The sequence below is a fragment of the Triticum urartu genome, chromosome 7A (assembly GCF_056163025.1).
Source record: "Triticum urartu cultivar PI428250 chromosome 7A, HENAU_Tu73, whole genome shotgun sequence".
NCBI lineage: Eukaryota > Viridiplantae > Streptophyta > Magnoliopsida > Poales > Poaceae > Triticum > Triticum urartu.
Genome location: NC_141879.1, coordinates 565452210 through 565476794, shown reverse-complemented (window position 1 = coordinate 565476794; position 24585 = coordinate 565452210). Strand labels below are relative to the sequence as shown.

General features: G+C 44.2%; 3 protein-coding genes across 3 annotated transcripts; 2 read left to right on the top strand and 1 right to left on the bottom strand.

Moving 5' to 3' along the window:
- The first annotated feature begins 2610 nt into the window (after positions 1-2610).
- On the top strand, positions 2611-8074 carry LOC125525785 (110 kDa U5 small nuclear ribonucleoprotein component CLO). The gene is made up of 10 exons (XM_048690795.2): positions 2611-3496; positions 4723-4791; positions 4878-6071; positions 6150-6248; positions 6355-6513; positions 6599-6684; positions 6770-6968; positions 7074-7184; positions 7285-7491; positions 7577-8074. The coding sequence occupies exons 1-10, from the start codon at positions 2732-2734 to the stop codon at positions 7670-7672; spliced, it is 2985 nt and encodes a 994-aa protein (XP_048546752.2). The 5' UTR covers positions 2611-2731; the 3' UTR covers positions 7673-8074.
- Positions 8075-10063: 1989 nt separating this feature from the next.
- Positions 10064-21214, top strand: LOC125520088 (uncharacterized). The gene is made up of 14 exons (XM_048684894.2): positions 10064-10535; positions 11751-12333; positions 13739-14693; positions 14811-14888; positions 15962-16033; positions 16122-16226; positions 16323-16472; positions 17069-17254; positions 17337-17416; positions 17873-17945; positions 18020-18121; positions 18554-18665; positions 19324-19408; positions 19498-21214. Exons 1-14 carry the CDS (start codon positions 10217-10219, stop codon positions 19679-19681), a joined length of 3084 nt encoding a protein of 1027 aa, XP_048540851.2. The 5' UTR covers positions 10064-10216; the 3' UTR covers positions 19682-21214.
- A 248-nt stretch (positions 21215-21462) lies between these two features.
- On the bottom strand, positions 21463-24172 carry LOC125518012 (putative cinnamyl alcohol dehydrogenase 5). Its single transcript, XM_048682975.2, has 4 exons — positions 23948-24172; positions 22253-22880; positions 22012-22165; positions 21463-21884 (listed from the first exon to the last, which is right to left on the bottom strand). The coding sequence occupies exons 1-4, from the start codon at positions 24052-24054 to the stop codon at positions 21667-21669; spliced, it is 1107 nt and encodes a 368-aa protein (XP_048538932.1). The 5' UTR covers positions 24055-24172; the 3' UTR covers positions 21463-21666.
- Positions 24173-24585: the final 413 nt, after the last annotated feature.

The window sequence follows — 24585 nt, the reverse complement described above, 5'->3', positions numbered from 1 at the left end:
TAAAGTTTTATCAATTGCCCAACAGTAATTGGTTTATCCACCGTTTGCTATTTTTCTCGAGATAAGCCACTAGTGAAATCTACGGCCCTCGGGCTTCTTCTTTATTATTTTTGCCTTCGTGATCTACTTTTATTTGCTTTTATTTTCAGATCTATTAAACTAAAAATACAAAAATACCTTGTTGTAATTTATTCTTATTTATTTTATCTCGCGTTTCCGCGAGATTCATTTATCCAATCTATCATATTTTTATCCCGTCTTTTTGCCAATTTCTGGCGCCGTTGCCCGAAAGGGATTGACAACCCTTTAATATGTCGTGTTGCGAGTATTTTGTTATTTGCGTGCAGGTGCCGTTTACGTAGTGTTGCGTGGTTCTCCTACTGGTTCGATAACCTTGGTCTCATCACTGAGGGAAATACCTACTGTTGTTGTGCTGCATCATCCCTTCCTATTTGAGAAAATACCGACGTAGTTCAAGCAAACATCACCTTTGCGATCTATTTTTATTTGCTTTTATTTCCAGATCTATTAAACCAAAAATACAAAAATATCTTGTTGCAATTTATTCTTATTTATTTTATCTTGCATTCCCACGAGATCTATTTATCCAATCTACTACAATTTACCTATCTTTTTGCCCGTGAGGGATTGACAACCCCTCTCTTACGTCGGGTTGCAAGTATTTGTTCTTTGTGTGCAAGAGTTGTTTACGTGGTGTTGCGTGGTTCTCCTACTGGTTCGATAACCTTGGTCTCATCACTAAGGGAAATATCTAGCGTTGTTGTGCGGCATCATCCCTTCCTCTTTGGGAAAATACCGACGTAGTTCAAGCAAACATCAGCGACCGAAGGAATTATCTCAAGCATGTCTCGTCCAGATCTACGCGGCTAGCACCGATGCAGTTGCAACATGTGCTCCGCTGTCGGTGCTAGTCCATGCAATAGTAGGCAACGACTGTGCGTCGAATAAGGCCTCTACTGCCTGGATTATGCTTGTGGCGGCACCCTCCATGTGTCTAACACCATTCGACAATTGCATTTATCCTTTAGACCTGGCCATGGCAGCACAAGTCAGCCAGTCGAGTTGCATTTTTTGGTGGCCACTGAAGCGTCTTCGTGAGGGTTCCTCTCCACAGATCATGTGGCTGCCGCGGGCGGCTCGTGTTGGCGAGGTTGCATGATGCACCCGAAAGGCCCCTTTGTTAGTTTTGGTAACTCTCACTCTGATAAGCTTGCCTTGATGGTGAGATGCAATCTATGGACGATGAGTTAACACAGAGGTATGACTGTGCAGTGGCGATGGCGGGATTTCTAGCCCAACACATGTAGCTGCTCGGATCACGAAAAGTGGTGGCGACAATGCACGACTAATTTTTATTTGGTGTGCTTCCTAAGTACCATGTCTTGAACTCTGGGGTGCAAACACTAGGTATGACCTGAGTTGGTTATAACCGACAATGATGATGTTTTTGCGTTGTTATCTTGTTAACGACGTTGTTTGGATATGCCTGGACTTGTTCTTCAGGGTAAAAAGCTTGAATCCGGCCTTTGGTGATTGAATCCGGTGACAACGACGGTTGAGCATCATTTCCTTCTTGAAGCCGTTATTGTTTAAGACCTTTCTCGTTCTCATTGTGGTATCAAATATAGTTGGTGCGGATATGGTCGTTGTTATAATTTGTCAAGCTGTTTTGATGACTTCGTCTTTTATATTTTCTTGCTTATGCATAGATTTATCTTGTATGATTTTGCTCTTTCTTACTATTATTTTTACAGCAACCACCTATTTCATTTCACAAATAGAAAATCAAGTTACATAATCAACCACATGTGAAAACTAAAAGACTAACCAAGAAAACAAGATTGTCCTGAAAACTTTGAATATAGAACCCTAAGAGATAGAAAAATACAAAACTATCCCTTGGGTTTCCTGCACTCGGCGAAGCCAGCAACCGCGACCCAATTCCAGCGACGTCAAGGCGCACGTGCGACGGAGTCGATGAGCCTCCACCATTACCAGATCCAAAGAAGCACCATCGCCAACGAGGCTTCCTAAGTCGATGAACAGAATTGCTACAAGGAACGAGGCACATGTCGCTGTGGCACGTCGACCGAGGGAGGCCCCCGTGCTACCTTGAATCTAGATCCGCCGCATCCCATCGACGAGGTTGGGGAAGAACGAAAGATCCACCACCATCGGACCAACCTCCTCGCTCCATAACATCCGTCTCACCCTGGCCGCCAGCGCCGCCGCGAATGGCGACAAACGCCGACGACACACAGAAACAAATCTCGCCTCTTTGCCGTTGTTTTTGTTTTGTGTGTACATAGAGGCGGAGTGTGTGTTCATTGCATTTGTATCCCTCTTGGATGCTTTGTTTTAATTGTAAGCTATACTAATAAAATCTACTGTGCCTTCGTTTTTCTTTTACCCCAAAATTTACCTTCGTCGAAAAGATAATAATCCACATGGCAATGACCCAGTTCTTTTTCATCACCGCAGTTTTCACCGCCTCCTTTGCTCCTGTCTCCTGAGCTGAGCGGCAGGATCCCGATCCAAAAGACGACCGGACCCTCGCCCTCGCGTATGCCGGTTTCGACCTCACTTTGCCCCGCTGTGCTGGACCGCCTCCCTCCTCTTCCCTCCCACCTCAAATCCCAAACCTCCGCGCCCCCCTTCCGGCGGCCACCAAAACCCTAGCCCGCCCCCGCCCCCCGCCGATCCCGCCGCCATGGACGACAGCCTCTACGACGAGTTCGGCAACTACATCGGCCCGGAGCTCGCCGACTCCGACGCCGATGACTCGGACGCCGCCGCCTCCCCGTCCCCCTCGCAGTCCCGCTCCCCCTCCCCGGCGCGCTCCCCGTCCGGCTCCCCCAACTCCCGCCGCCCCGCCGCCCTCATGGACGTCGACGACGACGACTACGCCGACGCGGCCCAGAACGCCGTCGTCCTCGCCGAGGACAAGAAGTACTACCCCACGGCCGAGGAGGTCTACGGCCCGGGCGTCGAGGCGCTCGTCATGGACGAGGACGAGCAGGCGCTCGAGAAGCCCATCGTCGCGCCTCCCCGCGTCGTCAAGTTCGAGGTCGGCACCCGCGCCGGTGCGACCTCCACCTACGCCTCCACCGATTTCATCCTCGGCCTCGCCTCCAACCCGCTGCTGGTCCGCAATGTGGCGCTCGTGGGCCACCTGCAGCACGGGAAGACGGTGTTCATGGACATGCTCGTGGAGCAGACCCACGAGGTGGACACGTTCGACTCCGAGGGCGAGCGCCACATCCGGTTCACAGACACCCGGGTGGACGAGCAGGAGCGCAGGGTCTCCATCAAGGCTGTGCCGATGTCGCTCGTGCTAGAGTCAGGGAATGGCAAGTCCTATCTCTGCAACATCATGGATACGCCTGGGCATGTCAATTTTTCCGACGAGATGACTGCTGCGCTCAGGCTAGCGGATGGGGCTGTGCTTGTTGTCGATGCTGCTGAGGGCGTCATGGTAATTCACTGATCCTATTGCTTTATATATCTCTGCTCAACTGATGGATTGAACTCTGTTTGCTATATCGGAGTAGGAAGTATTAAACTGGAATTAGTGTTGTGTCTTTTTTTTTAATTGTTAGATAAGGATATGACAATTGCATTTGTCTGAATGTGAGATATGGGTTCATCATAATTCATTTGAACAAGAGACTTGCTAGGGATACATCTTTACAGCTTCACAAGTTCATTGAATTTCTTTTCAAGAATGAGTTATTTCCCTATTTCTGTTGGAAGTGGATAAAACAGTATGTGTATCAGTATTACAACAACCACATCTTACCCAAGCATCTAAAAAATACAATGAATGACATGACTGGTTCAAAGTAGCGCTAGGCGTATGCAAGGCTGTTGGCCTTCGCCTAGTGCCCAAGCGACGCTCAGGGGTGTATTTGGCGTATAGACACTAATTTTGGGCATGATAATGAGTAAACCACCAGCTACTGGTTTGGCCGTCGCCTGGCGCCTAAGAACAGGAGACTGAACGCCTGAAGCTACAAATATTGCTAGCACTATATAAGAACAGGAGATCTGCATGTTTTAAACAGACGATATTTATCCTGCATCTAACAGTTCTGAAGGGAAATAGATAATGCTTTAGTTTAACTTGGTTTATGTGAGCTTAACTTTTATTCAGTTGGAACTTATAAGTGGTTTGTTGGTGCTGCATTTGGGACACTAACAGCTGCACCTGCTGATGACAAAGGCATTGAGAAATCAGTAGAGTTGACACTAGGCAGCATGTTGAAAATGTGTTGTTTTCTTGAAATTATCAGCATTGTTTTGTTTCTGTTGTGTTGTCTTAAAAATGGAGCACAAATTATCATAAATTAGAACATAGTAACAGGCCTGACGAGCAAAACATCTGTTGTCAGCTTGTTCGTCTTGTACTAGCTAAAACTAGGTGGGCAGTGGGCTTATATAAAAGGTCTTATATTCTTATAAGCTGCATGTTAATGACATCCAGTACTGTTTTCACTGAAATGAAAAACTGCAAATCTGCAACATGCACTAGAAGCAGAATATAAGATGGTGGTGTAGAGTTTTTTCCTTTTGCCAATAACAGGAGTAGCTTGGCTGTATGCGTACATGCCAGCATTCCCAGAATTAAATTGCTAAGTTAATTTTCTTTTTTATTGGAGTATCTAAATATATTTGTATTTCTTTATCTCCGTTGATGAGTAGGTAAACACTGAGAGGGCGATTCGTCATGCGATCCAAGAAAGACTTCCCATCGTTGTTGTGATTAACAAGGTACATTTTGCTTGGTTCCACTTATTTCTAATACAATTCAATTCCAAGCTGAAGCTGACGTATGCTCTCACGTTGTGGTTTTACAGGTTGACAGACTGATAACAGAGCTAAAGCTGCCCCCAAATGATGCGTATTTTAAGCTACGACATACACTGGACACAATCAATGATCTAATCTCATCTTGTTCTACCACAGTAGGTGGCACTCAACTGGTAGACCCAGCTGCTGGAAATGTTTGCTTTGCGAGTGGTTCTGCTGGCTGGTCTTTTACCTTGCAATCTTTTGCACATCTTTATTTGAAGATTCATGGGATTCAGTTTGACCATGAGAAATTTGCATCTCGTCTATGGGGAGATTTGTATTATGACCATAACTCTAGAACCTTCAAAAAGAAGCCGCCAGCAGCAGGAGCTAATAGGTCATTCATTGAGTTCATCCTTGAGCCTCTGTATAAAATCTATAGTCAGGTTGTTGGAGAGCAACAGAGAATTCTTGAAGTAACTCTCGCTGACTTGGGTGTGACACTGAGCAATGCAGCTTATAAGCTTAATGTTAGGCCTTTGCTGAGACTTGCTTGCCGCTCAATTTTTGGCACTGCTACTGGTTTTACCGACATGTTAGTGAAAAACATCCCCAATGTGAAGGATGGCGCTGCAAGGAAAATAGAACACATATACACTGGTCAACAAGACTCCTCCATTGTGGATGCAATGAAGAAATGTGATTCCCATGGTCCTCTTATGGTCAATGTTACAAAACTGTATCCTAAGCCTGACTGTAGTGTCTTTGATGCCTTTGGACGAGTTTATAGTGGCACAATACAGACTGGTCAGACAGTTCGGGTGCTTGGAGAAGGCTATTCCCCTGATGATGAAGAGGATATGACTGTCAAAGAGGTCACCAAGTTGTGGGTCTATCAGGCACGGTACCGTGTTCCAATAAGTAAGGCACCTGCTGGTTCTTGGGTTCTTATTGAAGGCGTGGATGCATCAATCATGAAAACTGCAACCATATGTCCTATGAACATGGATGAAGATGTGTACATATTTAGGCCTCTACGCTTCAATACCTTACCTGTTGTAAAGATAGCAGCCGAGCCTCTTAACCCGAGTGAGCTGCCTAAAATGGTGGAAGGTCTGCGTAAAATTAGCAAGAGCTACCCTCTTGCTATTACTAAGGTAGAAGAGTCAGGCGAACACACTATACTTGGGACTGGTGAGCTATATCTAGATTCTATAATGAAGGACCTCAGAGAGCTTTACTCTGAGGTAGAAGTGAAGGTATAAAGCAATGCACTTGGTTTATTTTTCCTTCTTTTTTGAACCAGATTTTTACTTTGCTGCCTTGTTTGTACACAGGTTGCAGATCCAGTTGTGACATTTTGTGAAACAGTTGTTGATACTTCCTCTATGAAATGTTTTGCTGAAACACCCAACAAGAGGAACAAAATTACCATGGTTAGATTTTGTTTTTGGCTTTTCTTGTGCCCATCCTTCTTCATCATGGTAAACAAACACACATGGTCAACTAATTGCGGCTTTCTTTGTCTGTGACAACATGCAGTTAGCTGAACCACTAGAGAAGGGCTTGGCAGAAGATATAGAGAATGGCCTTGTCAGCCTTGACTCAAGGCAGAAAGAAGTCACCGACTTCTTTCGCCAACGCTACCAGTGGGATGTGCTTGCAGCAAGGTCAATATGGGCTTTTGGACCTGACAAGCAGGTAAGATGGCAAACTGCTTACTGACCTGTCATTGTGTAGGATATTTCCATTTTGTGGACTGAATGTATCTTACTTTGACATGCAGGGTCCTAACATTCTACTAGATGACTCTCTTTCGGTTGAGGTGGATAAGAACTTGCTGAATGCAGTCAAAGATTCAATTGTTCAAGGGTAGGGCACTCTGTTCTGTTAATTCAAATTTCCTTTGGAATATTTGTCAGTGCCTTAACCATTTTATTTACTACCCTAACCTCAGGTTTCAGTGGGGTGCTAGAGAAGGCCCCTTGTGTGATGAACCAATTAGGAATGTGAAGTTCAAGATCCTAAATGCAAATATCGCACCAGAACCATTGCACCGTGGTGGCGGCCAAATAATCCCCACAGCTCGCCGGGTTGTCTACTCAGCATTTCTGATGGCTAATCCTCGACTTATGGAGCCTGTTTATTACATTGAGGTTAGTCATGGAATCATGGTTCTTGTACATAGACTAATCATCACTATCTAGAACATGTGTATTTGATGACCTGGTCTGACAAATGAGTGCATTTGGCATTGGCAGATCCAAACTCCAATTGACTGTGTATCTGCTATATATACGGTCCTGTCGCGGCGACGTGGCCATGTGACAGCCGATGTACCCAAGCCAGGCACTCCAGTATATGTTGTCAAGGTAAGAAGTGTGCTCTATTTCTTCTGATCCAGCCTTATTTTTTTATCTTGCGTAAGACCTGTATGACTCTTGCTGATGGTATAATTTCTACATTTGCCAGGCATTTTTACCTGTCATAGAGTCTTTTGGGTTTGAGACAGATCTCAGATACCATACACAGGGACAAGCATTTTGTGTGTCAGTGTTTGACCACTGGGCTATTGTTCCTGGCGATCCTCTTGACAAGGGCATTGTTCTCCGGCCTTTGGAACCAGCACCTATCCAACACCTTGCCCGTGAGTTCATGGTAAAGACCAGGCGAAGGAAGGTGAGGCATACATCTAGATACTGAACGTACATACAACCTCTTTTGAACTGATCATGAATTAATCGTATGCACACCCATTTTCCAGGGCATGAGCGAGGATGTTAGCATCAACAAGTTCTTTGACGAGGCCATGATGAACGAGCTGGCGCAACAGACTGCAGATATCCACCTGATGATGTAGTTTGACGATGGAAGTCCATTGTCCTGGTGCGCTGGGAACATATCAAGTACTTTCATGGGGCTATCATGACGCGATCTTCAAGGAGACGCAATTCGCCGCGTTTTGATGGTTGGGTATTATTATTATTTGTAACAGATCATTGTAGACTGAGTACCATCTGTAGTCATGTATGTACTATCGCTCTAACATCTACGTCGTCTAACCAGTTAGTGTAACCATCGACAGAGAGCTGAGACTTGTGGTTGATTTTTGATAGGCGATGGCATTTCCAGGGACAATAATGCCTTTACTTGTTTGATCCTTTCTTCACAAATTACAACCATTGTAGCGCCGAGCACCTTTCCAAGTTTCTGGAGGATAGTTTTGATTCTTGCCATGCCTATTTGATCTGTGTTTTTATCAGGATTGATTACTGGACGTAATGTGCCTTCCTGGTAAACTCCTGTGAGGTGGTGTATGTCTATCGGTATGGTCATGCTGTGTCAGACTTAAATCTTTTATCTATATTTCAAAGTTTGTATTCTGTTTTTTTCTTTTGAGAATTTTGTCTTCTGTTACTACCCCCTCTGTCCGTTCCATATTGCCTAGTCTTTCATTTCCGGCATGCAAGGCATATGATGCATAAGGGCCCATTTGGTTTAAATGAGGGGGAATGGGAGCTTAAGGGCGAAACAGATTAAAAGTCCACTGATTGGCTAGAGATTGGTAGTTTTAGTGGTAACGGAAATGAACTTCCATCTATTTCCTTCCATGATGTGGCCTTTCTGGATTAACTTTCATCATATGTATCAAACATCAGATTTGCTAATTCCAATCTAGATGGGAGTTAGCTATGTCACATGATTATTTGTCCACCCAGACCCTACACAAAGGAAAACCTTCATATCCATGCACGTCCATCATATACACAAATTCATCATCAATTAAACAATTTGACAAAACAAAACAAATCATAATTCAATAATTCAACACATGACAATTTTTTTAAAAAAAATTCATACATAGATAGGCCATACACAAATGAATCAAATGCCTCCATGGTTGCGCTTGTTGATCCTCTTTTTCATGTTGATCAACCACTTCTTGTATTCCCAATCCAAGAGGCTAGTGTACCACAATATGATCCCTGACTCTCTCAATGTTGCCGCCTTCTAAAGCTACCATTTTGCATATTTCTCTTGCATGTGCAAATCTATTTTCTCTCTTAATGTTCAACTTGTCTTTCACCCTCTCTCGGCCGTACTCCATCCTCTTCCTTTGCACATTTACGAAGAGCCTCTAACTCTACTTCTTCTTCAACTCCTTGGCGGGAAAAAAATACCCGTCCATATGATGAAGAGCCTGTACCTCTACTTCTTCAACTCCTTGGCAGGAAAAGAAATACCCGTCCATATGATGAACATTTTGCTTGCCGCGCCATCACGCGCGACCCTCTCCTTCTCCCACTTGTTTCCCACCACTTGTCGGCTCCTCTTTTGGCACGGTGACTTGTAGTTTCGTGCGTTCGCTCCTCCATTTTGCTCCTCTTCGATCTTCGTCACCCAATCAAATAGATTGATGGGAGCTAGAGCCATCATTTTTCTTTATCTTCTCGGGGTTGCCTTTGAGCTCCTCAACGAGGTTTTTTCACTTTGATTTCCCATTTAGTTTCAACCAACAATAACACAAAAGCGTAATGGTTTGCCCTTAGTTTGTTGGTATATATTCACTGCCAGAGTTGCATGGCTTTGGACTTCAATGTCACTTTGGTTTCAGCCAACCACTTGTGTATAGTAGCCCATGTGTTTGTTGATTTTTGTTTGAATGTGTACCTAAGACCCCCGAAACGGTAACAAACCCATGCGAGCAAGTAAATTCAGTTTTAGTGTAACCTTTTTCCCCGGAGAGTTTGAGTGTAATCTGCGTATGTTCTTTGAACCTTTTGAAGATTTAGAGCAACCTCTTTTTGGAAGTTCTACCGAACAAAGGTCTTTTTTTTGTTGGACAAATTTTCATGAATCTTTTACAACCTTTTTTGTTTTTGTCTTTCAGATGTCATTTTTGCCATGCTTTTAGGGTGCCTTTTTCAAATTTTAGTAGGAGAATACTCTACCATTTTTTCTTCTCTCTAAAAAGTGTGTTAGCAAGTACACAAGATAGAACTGATATTTTTTTTGCGCAATGGTATTTTTTCTTCACACCGGTGGCGGGATGTCTATGGCCACCCATTGTGGCGTTTGCTGTATTTTTTTGCTGAACAGTACAGTGAAATAGTAGTAGTACAGTAGCTTTAAAAAAATATTCAACCGTTTTTTTTTTTGAGAATCAAATATTCTACCGAAATATGCGCACACTTTACCCTTTCCAAACGTTGCAACGGAAGCCCCATTGGCCAACAACCTTTCCCGACCTGTTCCTCCCGTTCACGGAAATTCGCCAACCAAAAAAAAGTTCCCTCCAAAAGCCCTCCCCGCACGGCCGCACACCCCGTCGTTTTCCCCACCGTTTCGAACGCCGGAACCCTAGCTCCACCAGCCCGAGGTCACCCAAAGGCCCCCCGCTCCCATGGACACCAGCGGCGGGGCCGTCCTCCAGTCGCCGGCGACGGAGGAGGAGACGATGGCGCGGAAGCGCTCCCGCCGCGTGAGCTTCGCGGACACCACCGCCGTGCACGTGTTCGACCGCGACGAGGACTTTGAGACGCCCCCGGACGAGCGCCCCGCCTCCCCGTCTCCGTCCCCCGGGAGGCCCCTCGCGGGCGACGCGGCGGAGGGCGACGAGACGGAGGGAGAGGACGAGTCACCGTTCGGTTGGCTCGGGGATGTGGGTGTCAGTTCCGCCTCCCCCGGCAGCGCCGCCGGGTCCATGTCCTCGTTCGAAGGAGGTAGCCCCCTCCTTTCGTTTGTCTAAGATTTTTCTTCTTGTGAATTAGCTTGTTTCATTTCATTACCAGCCCACATTTAGCTCATTACAGGTGATGCACACTGGTTAATTTGGGCATTAATTAATTTCGAGGCTCAGAATGTTGCATCTATCAAGCCAATTTTTAGTTTATTTATGTTTGTTTATCAGGGGTTCCTCACCTCACTTTAAGTGCTCGAGTCAATGGTTTATGTTAAGGCTGGCCTTCACCCTTCAGTCTTCAATGGACAAACGGTTTCACTTGTTGCTGAGCCATGTTCATTTGCTTATGTCTCAGGGGCCGTTGGAATGAGTTAGATATCTTTTGGAGGGTTCCGTTTTTGGTTCAAATTCTATAGGATTTGAATCCAAATCCTCCCTAACATTAATTTTAGGTGCTTTCAGGTTTTCTGTTTTTGCTCACTTTCTTGCTGGAACCAAAGATTTGGGTCATGCCCTTTTTGTCCTTGTCTACGCATTTACCTTAGAAAGCTGAGGCCACAGACGGTTGAAGATGGAAATTATTCATTTATGATGCCATAGTTTTTATTTTGTCAGATTGTTGTGCGAAGTGTGTCACAGTGAGCACTTAAGGCTGGGCTTTATGCTTTGTTGTGAGAACTTGAGCAATTTGGGTTTCAAAATCATTTTCCATATCACTTCGATCTGTTCGATGCAGATTGTACAGAAAGTGACTGTTGACCGGTAGACTGTTGAATGTACATGCAAATACATATTATATTGGGTATTTTATTGCTTAATTATAGTAAGGACCAGATATTGTTACTGTCTGCTCACTAAGATCTCCAGACCACACCTTGTTAATGCATTTGAGGTTACATGTTAGTAGTTTCACTATATCTTTCTCTTAAAATGTTGCTATGATGTATGATACTCCCTCCGTTCCTAAATATAAGTATTTTTAGACATTTCAAATGGACTACAATATACGGATGTATGTAGACATATTTTAGAGTGTAGATTCACTCATTTTGCTCCGTATGTAGTCACTTGTTAGAATCTCTATAAAGACTTATATTTGGGAACGGAGGGAGTAGTTTACATCGATGGCAAATTATCCGTTCCTCTACTGTACACTAGCCATTCTGTTTTCTTAGTTATTCCTTAGCTAGTGTGCTGGATTATTCTGTGTACAGGTGCTATATCTCCTTAATTGCATGCTTGTTTGTCTTGACAGATGACAACTTCTTTGGGGTCGTGTCAGCAAGTTTTATTCAATCGGGGAGACCATCAGATTCTGGAATGTCGGAGGACAATGGCCATGATTTAACTTTAGATTCCCACACGTTTTCTTTGCATTTCAACAATGTTATTCCTCCAGATGATTGTTCACTCCACTCAGCTGGAAGTCTGAGGACAGTCGGTCTGGAATCTGCAACACCGCTAAAGGCACTGAAGGGATCAGAGTCTGTAAAATCGAGTGGTGGCCGCGATGCGTTGACCGACATGAGTTTGTGTGCAGAAAACCCTAAACGTTATGATTATACTAACTTGTCACTCACATTGAACAATTTACTGCAAGAGGTCCAGGAACCAACGTCTCCTAAAGATGAAACGGACTTTATAACTGCCAAGCATGCTTTGACGCTGCCTGCATCTGAGAAAGAACACAGGCAAGAAAAATCATATATTGGCAATGGTGTGTCTTCTGATGAGCTGGTCTCCGTTAGTTCTCTTGAGGAGCACATTACTAGTAGCTCTGATCCGACCGAAGAAGACAATGCAATGGTAGTTGATATTCATGATAAATCTCAGATCAGGTATTTGACAGTTCTCTTTTATTTGCCTTTTTTTCTTTGAGAAAGCAGCCCATGCATGATATCACTGCAGTTCATGAACCTATGACATTAAATTATGTTACTAAAGTCTCTAAACCTTGTTTGGTTGTCCTACTTCCCAATTTTGGTTTAATTCGGTCTCAAAGATTTTCTTGTGCCAATATAGCTATCTGTTGGTTAGAAGTAGCAAAAGAGTGAATGCACACAAATCATGATTGCATTTCATAGCACGTGATTGGGCATGTTCCTTGCAGCTTGGTTACTTGTCAGTTAAGAAGTATTTGCGGGCTTGCGGCACAAGGCATGCTATTGTTACCTATAGCTGTTGTATTAAGTGACGTGAGTACAATAAGCATCTGTGGGTACCTGCTAAATCAATGTGTAAATTGCTTGCCTAGAGTGAATAACAGTACAAGCTTTAGAACCTTTGGTGTACTTAGGTTCTGGTTGGGATTCAGTCTTTTTGGAGAACTTGGTTTAGCCCTATTTAACTGAATTTCTAGAAATATAACAATAATATATAGCTTAAAGCGAGAAATATCTAATATAACCGGTTAGCCCAGTGTGCCACATAACACCTCAATCACAAATAGTCTCGCTCTGTCAATACCATGGTTAATATATCACTGAGAAGTTTTTTGGCAGTTTTCTGTCCGTAGTATTGGTATGTCCTAGGAATTATCATTTCAATCAGTGTTTTCTGATGGCATTTTGTTTTTTATGTAATAAAAAACTTCAAATCTTCTCGATAGCAAACATGAAAATCATAAGGGGCTGTTTGGCTCTAGGCCTTGCAATGCCACACTTTGCCACACATTCTTTTGCTAAACTTGCCTAAGCTTAGTTCAATAAAATGGAAGCCACAAGTTGGGAAGCCTAAGGGAATCTTGCCACACTTTTTGAGTGTATGTGATGTGGGGCCCTAGTGTGACAAAAAACATCTTGCCTAAGGTGAGGCTTGAACCAAACACCCCACTAAGTTGGTCAAACTCGCCTAACCTTAGGCGTGGCAACCGAAGGCAACCATAGTCACAAATCAAACACCCCCTAACTTTTTATGGATGTTTTGTACTCAGAGATTCCTTAGTGACCTATTGGGTCAAGCACCTGAAGCCTGAAGGCTGAACTTGACCTTACTGATCGTTCATCTTAGTGTGCTATCTAGCATGCCATTGTCTCTGTAAACATTCTTCATAGCAATAGTTGGAGACAGTTATGCACTTATACTACCATAGGGCTGTTGAATATAAGCTAAAATCATTTACAAGTTTTTTGTTTCTCATATTTCTCTTAATTTCTTTACTGTGATTTGGTCTGAAACTAATAGTTAGTTGACTTGCTGGCAATCCATCTTTTTGGAACTTACCTGGTTTTTGGAATTGCTTAGTTTGCAGGAGAACTGCAGTGATGACCATATAGCCGTTCACCCTGATGTCAATAGAACTGTAAAAACTGCTTCGTTGCTCTCTCCACCTCCACCTTATGGGTCCTTCATGAGTAATATTGACTTGCAACCTCCTGTATTGGATCAATCATTGTCAAAAGATGAACCACATGGAGCAAATCAAACTGCAAGTGCAGTTCCTACCTTTTCAATGAGGGATGCTGAGCAGTTGCACCAGCAAAGTGAAATCTTGAATTCGGAAACTGTTTTACATACTCCGAAAACGCAAGTTCAGCCGTTGCAAATTACACAAGGTTCTGTATCTTCCCTACGCTCCAAAAGGCAGCAAATCTTCAGTCCTGTGGTTCATTCCACTGGTAATGTGGTAAGCCATGAGGCATCTTCTTTGGGGAGTGAGTTTATGAAACATGGAAAGAGAATTTCAGATCTCGATCATGTACTAAAGTTCAAGCTTCATGAATCACCTGTAGCTCATAATCGTCGATTACCATTAGTTGAGAGAAATGAGATTGTTCAGGAACCACATAACACATTCAGCAAAGCTGAAGATCATGGCTGCACTGTGTCAGCTTTTTCTGTTACACCACAACAGCTAGAGAAAACCGGTCAGGCTTCTGTTCTAGGTGCTCCCCCAAGGCAGGAGCCGAGTGAGGCCACTGAGGTTCAGGATACTCTGTGCGATGCCCCTGCTTTGGGTAGCCTAGCAAATCATGAATGCAATTCTCATATGGATATGGATGGCACTGGAAGAAAAAGGAGCTCTGAAGAAAATGTCTGTGCTGAACATTCATTGCCTGAAAAAAGAGCAAAGGGACCTAGAAGCCCAATAACATCACGAAAACAACTTCCTTGTGTATCATTGTCTTCTCGTATGGCAGAAGAAAATCAGAGTGAGGCTCATGATAGTGCACAATCATTAAGTGATGATTGGAACAAGGTAAGACAGAAAGTTGCCAGGTTAAACTGTATCCAAGTTCATGTTTGTTGGTCTTCAAAATGTTTGAACTTTGGAGTGAATAGTCAGTATAAAATCTTGAACGTTTCCCTCGTGCAGGTAGTATTCAGCGTATCTGATTCCATTAAGCAGATGCATATACGCCCAGAATCTATTAGTAAGCTTAACCTACAACAGGTATGCATTTTGCCCTGTTACCGGTCTAAGTTACTGTCTTCTTGTTCATTCACTTCGAATACTTCAGAGACCCTTGCAGTACTGCTTATTCTATTTTGATGTGCTTCAGTAATTGCTCATACTGAAGGGAGTAGTACATTACTCTACTCGAATTATTCTCTTTGCTGGTTCTGTTCAAAACTAGTTACAAACATAGGTATAACTCACTAACTCTCGAAGTTAAAAAAAAGTGCTAGGAGTTAATTGTGCATTTTGTTACCGCCTTGCACTTTTATGGCCGCCTTGCACTTTTATGGCCAAAGCGCATGCTTAAGCGCTAGGCGTTTTGCTATCGCCTAGAGCCTAGGCGTGCTTAAGCGCCTACCTAGGCGCGCCTTTTTTGAACTATGCTAACTCTTCAAGTGAATAAAACCGTTTACACTGTTTAGATGAAATATCTACTGCACTGTGAAAGTAATTCTTTAGTCCTATAGATTCTTGCATCACTATCTCATACTCAAGTTGTTAGCCTTGATCTTGATTATTCCTTCAATTTTAGCTGAGCAAATATATTATTGTGGTCTTTAGGATCAAACTTTGGCTCCACATAGTTCTTAGGACCTTGTAACTTTGTTTGGAATGCAATCATCTTTTAACTCTCAAGAGTTTTGAGGTAGCATTATCTTCCGTAATAAACACACAAGCTGGCTGGAAAAAGTAATCTAGGATTAGTTCTGACCACCATTCCTTCAAACATCGTTTGATTGTTCCAAATATATCTGTTTCTATTCGCAAATCTGGAATCTTCGGTCCTGAGTGAATTCCTCTCCCAACAAGTTTGGCAGACTTTTTAGAGACAATCTGATATGGCACACTTGCCTATTTGGAGCTTGTGTACAGTTACCAATTGATCTTCAGAATCTATGGTTCTCTATATCTCTTTTGTGAACTTCCTTTTGCTGCAACTTGATTTATTCTTGTATGTGTTCAATTCTGTAGTTCAACCTAATGATCTAGCATTCAAAATATCTTGTGGAAATGTTGGAGCGTGAGCTTGTTGTATCTTATATATTTTTCTTGTTTTCTTAATGAAGCTTGATATGTTAGGAGATATGCTGGGGAAGATTCATGTGGCTAGAACATATAAGAGGCTTCCTGCTGCTGTGGTATTCTATCATTAATTAGTTGTCATATTGTCTGTCTCTGTTAGGAAATTACTTCCACTTATCTGTTGTGTTCGTTTTCTGAATGCAGAGGATTCAAGATTCCAGACTAGCTGAGGCAATGTCTCTCCATGGCAAGCTTTCATATGAAAAGGCAAAACTGCAAATAAATCATGTTAAACTTGATAAACTGCGAGTAAGAATTTCTTTGTCTTCCTTTCAGCTTTTTTGATAGCCTATAAGGTACAAGTGCAGTAAGCTATTAGCTTGCCCCCGTTCTGTTTTGGTGCAGAACAAAGCACAACTATGTCAAGTTGGAATTCAAGAATGCCGCTATTTGAAATCCAAGATTTCACAGCTTCGTCGTCCTACGGTGGGTGCTGCACAGATGAAGGGAGGTCCTCTTTATGCAGAAACTTCGATTAATACCTGCAACAGACTGGTACATCACTGTGTACTACCGTCCTTCGCATAATTATGGTCATTCATAGTATTATATCTTTTTTCCTGCTCTTTCTGTGTTGCATATCAAAATATCATACTGTCAGCCATTCCTTTCAAATGACCATGATTGTTTTATCTGCCAAGGTTGTAAGAGTCTGTTAACTGAATAACTGCAAAAGATCTGACATTCGGCGTACTGTCGGGCATTCCTTTCAAATGACCATGATTGTTTTATTTGCCAAAGTTGTAAGAGTCTGTTAACTGAATAACTGCAAATGATCTGACATTCGGCAATATATTTTCTTTTCTTTGGTTGCTGTTATGTTTCGTGAAGCTGATGTATTACTTCTGGGCTATCAACTATCAGTAGCAACGATTCTTGCTGTAATAGTATAGTGCTACTGTCATTAATGCAGCTCTTACTTCCAGTTATCTCATTTGTTCTTATTCTAGTTTATTTCTTTTTCCATAAATTCAGTTGCTTCTACCATCATCCCCGTTACATACTTGCATTTGCCAAAATATAGCACTTGTGCAAATATTTGTGTGTTCACTCACACATTTTTATGGGGAACGTATCATGTGTTTCCCCAGGAAGGAAATGCTAGGATAACTGAAAAGAAGCTTGCACTCAGCATGATTCAACAGAAGGTGGAGAACCTCAAGATTTCGCTTGAACATTTTTGCAACATTAAAGGTGATATTAGTGAAGTCCTCAGGGTTGCTGAAGAGCAATTGAAGATGAGAAATCAGTGTCGTATCATCAACCAGCAAGCATCGGTATTGGTGTATGCCTTAGGTCTACCGTATATACTTCTCTTCCTTCAGTGATTTACATTTACATTTACTTTTTGTTTTTTAGCTCTGGGAGTTGAAAGACATTGTTAAAAGGGAAAATAAGCGTGATGTCATTCTCAACTATCGCAATTTGCTCTTACAAAGGTACTGACTCCTTGTATTCACCTTCCCTTTTGCATAGTGTAGCAACCATGATTTCCCTCTCCACTGTGGAACAGGAAACTTCCAGGTCTTGGTACTTGTTGAAACCAATTACTGGCCTTAACTGGCCCAATGTACTTTAAACCTTAAACTGTTTTTCTCTAGTCCTGACGAATCTGCATGGACTTGGCAAGTTATTTACTGTATTTTGAAAGGATGTCTATGTTCAATGTAAAACCTTTCTTCAACCAGCCAAAACTTTTTGCTAGTAAAATGAACCCGACATCGGATGTTTGGTGGTATCTAACCCTGAACCTGGGGCACATAATCTTGCCAATCTTGTACCTGCTTGTGACCGCCAGTTTTGCAAAACAATTGGTAGCAACAAGCCAGCAATGGAAGACAACCTTGTTATCATGTGTCTTTGTCTTACTTCTTGTGTTACTGTGCCTTTTACAGGATCATCTTAAACCTTAGTGATATGTCAACCATATTTGTGAGTAACTCACTGATGGGAACCAAAATAGAAAAGGTGAGATGAGGAAACTGATATTTCTTCTTCTGTGTCTGCATGTACGAAACTCATGGTACTGTTCTCTTGGTCAGGCATTTCCCAATTTGAAAGCAACTGTGGCATTCAGTTTCGTTTTCAAAGCTGAGGAGAATCAAAGACTTAGTGACTTACGATCCTTGCAGAAGAAGACAATGGTGAGTTTGCCTTTACTTTGAAAGTTCTTACATATGAGACAATTTGGACTAATTCTTGTGAGTGAAGTTAAAGTAATTCTTATAATATGTAGTCGCATATGAAATATATTTGTGTGCCTTAAGCAGACATTGGAGCACTACCTTTGTACACATACGGCATACACATATTTTAGACCACATTTGCATACTGATTTGTAGTTTGAGATATGTTATGCCTACAATAATATTAAGACACCTAAGCTTTTAGGTTTGGAAAAAGAATCGAGATTTGAGGGGTAAGACTTGTTCCCCTACACTTTTAAAATCAAGGTAGAAGTGAGACCCAACCCTCGGCGCTTGACTTCACAACTGTGTGCGCCAACCACAACAGCTGTCATGTCTCGGAAGTTACATAGCAAAATTCAGTATAACGAGCCCCACATATTTTTGCAGGAAACAAGTTTGCTTCTCGGTAATCTTATTGATGTCCTAGAAGAAATCGAGGATGCTAAAGGGGAATTATTGAGTCTGATCTCTGCAGATTTTAGTGTGGACTCCCAGACAGGTTTCCTCTCTATCCATTCTCTTTTGTACTTTCATGCAGTGACTGCTTGTATCATAAAGCACTAACTCATGAACATATATTATTGACATATTACAACACTCCTGAAATAAGTTTCATGCCTACTAATCATAACAGAACAACGGGTACATGCACGACTATTTTCAGACAAATCCTCAGTGTGTATATTGTTATTTTGCTTTATGGAAAGTAGGTAAGCAGATAGTGCACAGGCTAGGCTGTAAGCAGAACTTCTGGCAAGTGTTAACTAATGGAAAAATATGGAGATGTTGCCACGCGTTGCTTGCTGAAGGTACATCTGGAAATGAGGAGACTACTTTACTTGACCCATACAACCGTTACGATTTATTATAGATGGCTAATTTTAACATGGTCCCTCTTACCTCCTTTTCCACATGGAGTTAAAACTGCTCATTATAGATAGCAACGGATTCTATGTGTGTAAGTATTTATGTGATAAAACTAAAAGGGCATATGACCAAAAGATAGTGGCATGCTAACAACTCCGAGTTTACTGGGAGAGCACCACATGATGGCCTTACTAATTTAAGTATGTAAGATTCAATTCTTTACTAGCTCTGTTTACACTGTTAACCTGAAAATTGTGTAGTCACTACAAAATCTGTACCATGTCAAGCAGGGCAACTCATCTTCAGTCTGCGCTTCATCGGTTACAAGAGCGCCAAGAGGGTTGCTTTCACCATTGACATGACAGACCTGAGCCGGTTGGTCCAGCGAAACCAGAGCTTCTATATCTATCTATGCATCCCTACACTATTTGCTTACAATGGCACCTCTGCTTAATCTGGAACAGCGCGGTGTACCCTTCTGAGCCATCGGAGCTGCCGATCAAGGTGTGGCAAGCTCAGACAACACTGTCGCAGCCAAACCTGGACAAGCTGATGGCCTCCATAAGGGACGACCTTCAGCCGGGGCGTGTGATGATCCTCAGGCTATGCCGGATGGTGACCCGCCTGGTTAACGCATTGCCTGTCTGACCTTTGCCTGTCAGGCCGCCAAGTGCAAGCTGTGCAGGAGATCTGATCATCTGATGGGATACCCACCACCTTGTGTAAATGCCGCCCTTGGAGCTGACCCTCTTCCTGAACGATCTTGTGTAGGTATTGTGCTGCAAATGGAGTAGCCCAGTGTGCTCCTAATCCTCCTGGTTGTGCGAGCATCTTGTATGGAGTAGGAGTTTCTTTGCATGCTGAACGAATGGCACCTGACGCGCTGCCAAGTAAAGCTGCCGTGATAGATATAATATTCCCGTGAATCTCGGTCATAGAAATACAAACTACTAGCCAGAAATTACGGTCTGAAAAGTGTGTGAGTTTGCACAATATTAGTGCATTTCGTGTCTACAAGTGAGGAGTAGATTGGTTATGGAAATGATTAGAGGTGCATTTTTTTAAGAACATGGTTAGAAGTGTCTTTCTAAAAAAGGGTTAGAAATGCTAATTAAAAGGCTTAATGAACAACTGAGATTTAGTAAGGGCATTGGACACATCATCTGGTCTTCGTCTTCCGAGCTCTCCACATTGACCCTGTCAGTGATCGCCTGCTCGGGGGTTCGTTGTCGGCCGCCTTCTCCATCGTCCGGTCTTCTTCCTCCGAGCTCTCCTCTGGCGAGCTTGGAGGCAGACTCACCTCCGAGTTCTCTGTGCCAGGCCAGCCAGTTTTGAACGATGCCCGCGATCTCGTGCCTTCATGGCACTTTATGAAGACCCAAATATGCTTACATCGTTTGCAAGTACATCAATGATAAAATCTGGCGAATGGCCCTGCCAAATCACGGACAGGTCTCCTTCCGCCTTGGATGCAAGCACATGTGCCACCTCATTACTCTCCATAGGGCAATGAACAAAAAGGATAAGTTATGAACTAAAAAGATACAATCCTCGTAAATGGCAGCAACAAGAGAACTGGAGCGCCCTCCATCATTCATGGTCTCCACTCCACAACGTCCATGCAGTCGCTGTTGACGGTTAACTTGCTGCACCCGGTTTGGCCTGCAAGAATCAAGCAGTCGCACCCGCCACATGCGCAATCCTGCAGGAGCTCGCTGCAACGAACATACCTTTGTCATATCTTGGTCACAGCTCCTGCAGCGCCAGATTCCGCAACTAAACTGAACGCGGCGTCAATATTCACTCTCACAAACCCTCTCTCCAGGCTTCTCCCAACCGCGCCGTCGGATCTTTGGTAAGAGGAGCTGTTGAACAGATCGGCAGTTCGATGGTAAGTTTCCACATTTCATTTTCTGTTTACCCTGTTTTGTCAGTCTGTTAGCAGCTGTGGTAGAAATTTTTCCAAAAGGAGCGCAGTTAATATTCTTTTGAAGAGCACTAGGTTATTGAGATTCTGTTTCAAAAACTGCACCTCTACTTGTGTCGTTTCTTCGTTAACTCTGGGGTGTTAAAACATAATTCCCCCACTTCAAATATTTTGTTAATTCTGGTGTAACTCCTGTGTTAACAAAACAAAATGTGCTATATTTCGAAGTGGAATGGATAAAATGGATGGAGTAATTATTGTGGCTAGAGTTCAGCGCACACAAATGACTCGATAGCTGGACAGTTTACTACCTCTTTGATGATTTGCAGGAATTCTAAAACACATGAATACAACATGATGTCATCTCAAATACTACATGAATGTTTGGACGTTTAATTGTGCACATGAAAACCATAAGATTCTTCACGGGGGGTTGGAGTGGATGAAAATTTCCAGGGGAGTCCTCCAATTCCTTTGACAGTACTTCAAATCAAAGAGGCACTTAGACAATAGGAAACAGTAGGAAGGAGCTCCATTACCCCGGCAAGAAGCGAACTTGTTAATCCATCCTCCAACGCAGTTTTCGCAGCATACATCACAGACAAGAATTTTACATTCTTCATTGTTAATAGTACTGACAATAGCAGAGGACCAGAGGCCAAAGTAGACCGTGAGCATTGCTGAGTTATGTCTGGCAGTCAGCCGGTCACTTGGCGGCCGCGGCGGCCTTGTAGAGGGTGTTGCCGATGTCGATGACGAACCGATACCTGACGTCGGCCTTGGCAAGGCGCTCCATGGCCGTGTTCACGTACTCGGCGCCGATCACCTCGATGTCTGCCGTCACTCCATGCTTCGCCGCGAGGTCCAGCATCTCCTGGGTGTCCCTCATGCCGCCGATGAAGCTCCCGGCCAGGGTCTTGTTCTCTGTCCATTCATCAGCCACACGCACAACGTGCATCAGTTCGGCACAAAATGCCTGTGGTCACATGGTTTCTTCCAATGGGGAGATCGGAGAGGATATCTAGGTGGCTTGTGAGATGGGAGGACTTACTGGCAACCAGAGCAAAGGGAGGGACCTCGATAGGCTTCTCTGGGAGGCCGACCATGACCATCTTGCCGTTGGGCTTGAGTAGCCCGAAGAGAGGGGCCATGGGGATGTTTGCAGACACCGTGTTTATGATGCCATCCATGGTGCTCATCGCAGCCTGCAAACGCAACATATCAATTAAGCACCACCGGAGAAAGACCCATCTATGGTCTTGTTTGGTGATCGGACACATTGATCGGCATACCTTCATCTCGTCGGCGTTCTTGCTGACAACGAAGCCGTCGGCGCCTAGCCTCTCGAGGGCCTCCTGCTTCTTCCCCGGCGATGAGCTGATCACCGTCACCTTCATCCCGAAGGCCTTGCCGAACTTGACGGCGACGTGGCCGAGCCCGCCCAGGCCCAGCACGCCGAGGTGCATCCCGGGAGCGTTCAGCCCGTGGTACTTCATGGGGGTGTACACGGTGATGCCGGCGCACAGCAGGGGCGCGCCCTTGTCCAGCGGCATGGCGTCCGGGAACCGGACCACGAAGCGCTCGTGCACCACCACCATGCTGGAGTAGCCGCCGTAGGTGAGGGTTCCGTCGCGGTCGACCCGGTTGTAGGTGAAGATCATGCCCGGGCAGTGGTTCTCGAAGCCCTTGTCGCAGCTCTCGCAGGACTGGCACGAGTTCACCATGCACCCCACGCCCACACGGTCGCCGGCCTTGAACCTGGTCACGTTCTTGCCGGCCTCGGTGATCTCGCCGGCGATCTCGTGCCCGGGGATCACCGGGTACGTGGCGTCCTTCCAGTCGTTCTTGATGCTGTGCAGGTCAGAGTGACAGATCCCGCAGTACAGGATCTTTATGACGACATCGTCGTCTCCAGTGCTCCTGAAGGAAGAATTACGACAAACATGAACGTCTTGAAAAGAAATGCCATTACATGCGAGTGTGTAAATCAAGATAATAATCTCAGTAGTAAATCATTGGTTACTCAATTCGGTGGTCACTCAAGCAATCATTCTAGCCTAACAGTCATGCGTGCAAACAGTCAATTTTCCGTTAGAGCAAATGTCATGATTCAAGCAACAATTATTCTGGAAAATAGAGATTTTAGAAAATATTTTGCAGAAGCAAATTCTAAGACCGCAAATCCTACAGCCATCCATCAACCACCTTTGTACAGCTCGTAGCACACTGGCGCGGCTATGATAGCGACATAAAACTGCTAGCGCCATCTACAAATTCAGTTCCAACTGCAGTTTACTGTTCCATCATGTGCAAAGTATGCCACTGCCATTGACCTGTCACGTCACCCCTTAATTTCAGGCCCCCTTTGCAAAGGCCAAATTTCACAAAAGATTTTGTCTAGGGCTCTTAGTTATTGTACATCTAAGTGACACAAGTAAGCATAGAAAGGAAAAAGAGAAGAAAAAAATCCACACAAATTTTCGCGTAAGATTAATGATATAAGACTTAGATGTGCAATATTTATAACACATCTAGATGTGCTTTACCAAAACTGCAAAAGATATCACGGAAAGCAACCCAATACCCACCATTACAGATCTAGGGAAACAAATTGGCATGCCACAGAGGCATTTTTGAGAATTTGCAACAAACAAACGAGAATACGAGATAATAGCGCGCAGTTGTGCAATCACACGGACGCCACCTTTAGAACATTGGAGGGTTGCGAAATCCAGATCCAATGAGCCGCCAATCGTCGTCGGCTACACGACAGATTTAATAACGAGAATAAATTATTGCACGGAACCATGCATCCCATTTCCACGTAGTAGCACGTATACTGTACAAAGGGATCATGGCATTGGGGGGAAACAACCCGACGCCAAGCGGATCGAACGGCGCGCAGCGCTGCCACGGCCGCCGTGCCCGGGGGGCCACGGCGGCGCGGGCTCGTCGTCTCGCGCGAACTAGACGCGCGGCCTGCGTACCTTCGGGTAATGGCGAGCGGGGCGAGGTGGCCGGAGACGTCGCGCGCCGCCAGGCCCACCGCCTTCCTCGTGTGCTGCTGGCTCTGCTCCGCCGCCGTGGGTGCCATCCTGACGCGAGGCTCGGCCGGCAATCTCTAGAGCAACACCCCGGAAATTTCTACCGAGTTTTTCCTTTTTTTGAGGGAGGTGGTGCGATAAGAGAGAGGTCTGCTGGCAAGGACGACAAGAGAGGTGGGGCGCCTTTTATGGAAGGCCCGCAAGTCTCGACGCGCCAAGTGGGCCAACGCTGGCCGTGGTCGGCGCTGACGTCAGCGCCCATTCTTTTTTTTAATCATAAGTACAGACACAAGCGTTCATATACATGCGTATACACTCATCCCTATAAACGCACACACACCCTATCCCTATGAGCATCTTCGAAAGACTGAGCCGACATATCATCTTGAGATTTACGAAGTCACCGTAGGCGTCTCGTCTTCGACGAAAACGTCCCCTCCCACTGAATGCGCATCGCCGGAAATTCTAAAATAAATCTAGGAATAAATGCGAGTATCAGGATTTGAACCTGATGGGCTGGGGATACCATAGTCCCTCCAACCATTCAACTAGAGGTTAGTTCGCCCGTCTACTCCTTTTTG

Excerpts from the sequence above, each read along its gene's own strand:
- LOC125520088 (XM_048684894.2), top strand. The coding sequence starts at position 10,217 with ATGGACACCAGCGGCGGGGCCGTCCTCCAGTCGCCGGCGACGGAGGAG. Across the intron at positions 12,334-13,738 it reads CATGATAAATCTCAGATCAG|TTTGCAGGAGAACTGCAGTG; the intron begins GTATTTGACAGT and ends GGAATTGCTTAG. Across the intron at positions 17,255-17,336 it reads TCATCAACCAGCAAGCATCG|CTCTGGGAGTTGAAAGACAT; the intron begins GTATTGGTGTAT and ends TTTGTTTTTTAG.
- LOC125518012 (XM_048682975.2), bottom strand. The coding sequence starts at position 24,054 with ATGGCACCCACGGCGGCGGAGCAGAGCCAGCAGCACACGAGGAAGGCG. Across the intron at positions 22,166-22,252 it reads AGAACGCCGACGAGATGAAG|GCTGCGATGAGCACCATGGA; the intron begins GTATGCCGATCA and ends TTGCGTTTGCAG. Across the intron at positions 21,885-22,011 it reads TCCCTTTGCTCTGGTTGCCA|AGAACAAGACCCTGGCCGGG; the intron begins GTAAGTCCTCCC and ends ATGAATGGACAG.
- LOC125525785 (XM_048690795.2), top strand. The coding sequence starts at position 2,732 with ATGGACGACAGCCTCTACGACGAGTTCGGCAACTACATCGGCCCGGAG. Across the intron at positions 6,072-6,149 it reads ACTCTGAGGTAGAAGTGAAG|GTTGCAGATCCAGTTGTGAC; the intron begins GTATAAAGCAAT and ends GTTTGTACACAG. Across the intron at positions 7,185-7,284 it reads CTCCAGTATATGTTGTCAAG|GCATTTTTACCTGTCATAGA; the intron begins GTAAGAAGTGTG and ends TACATTTGCCAG.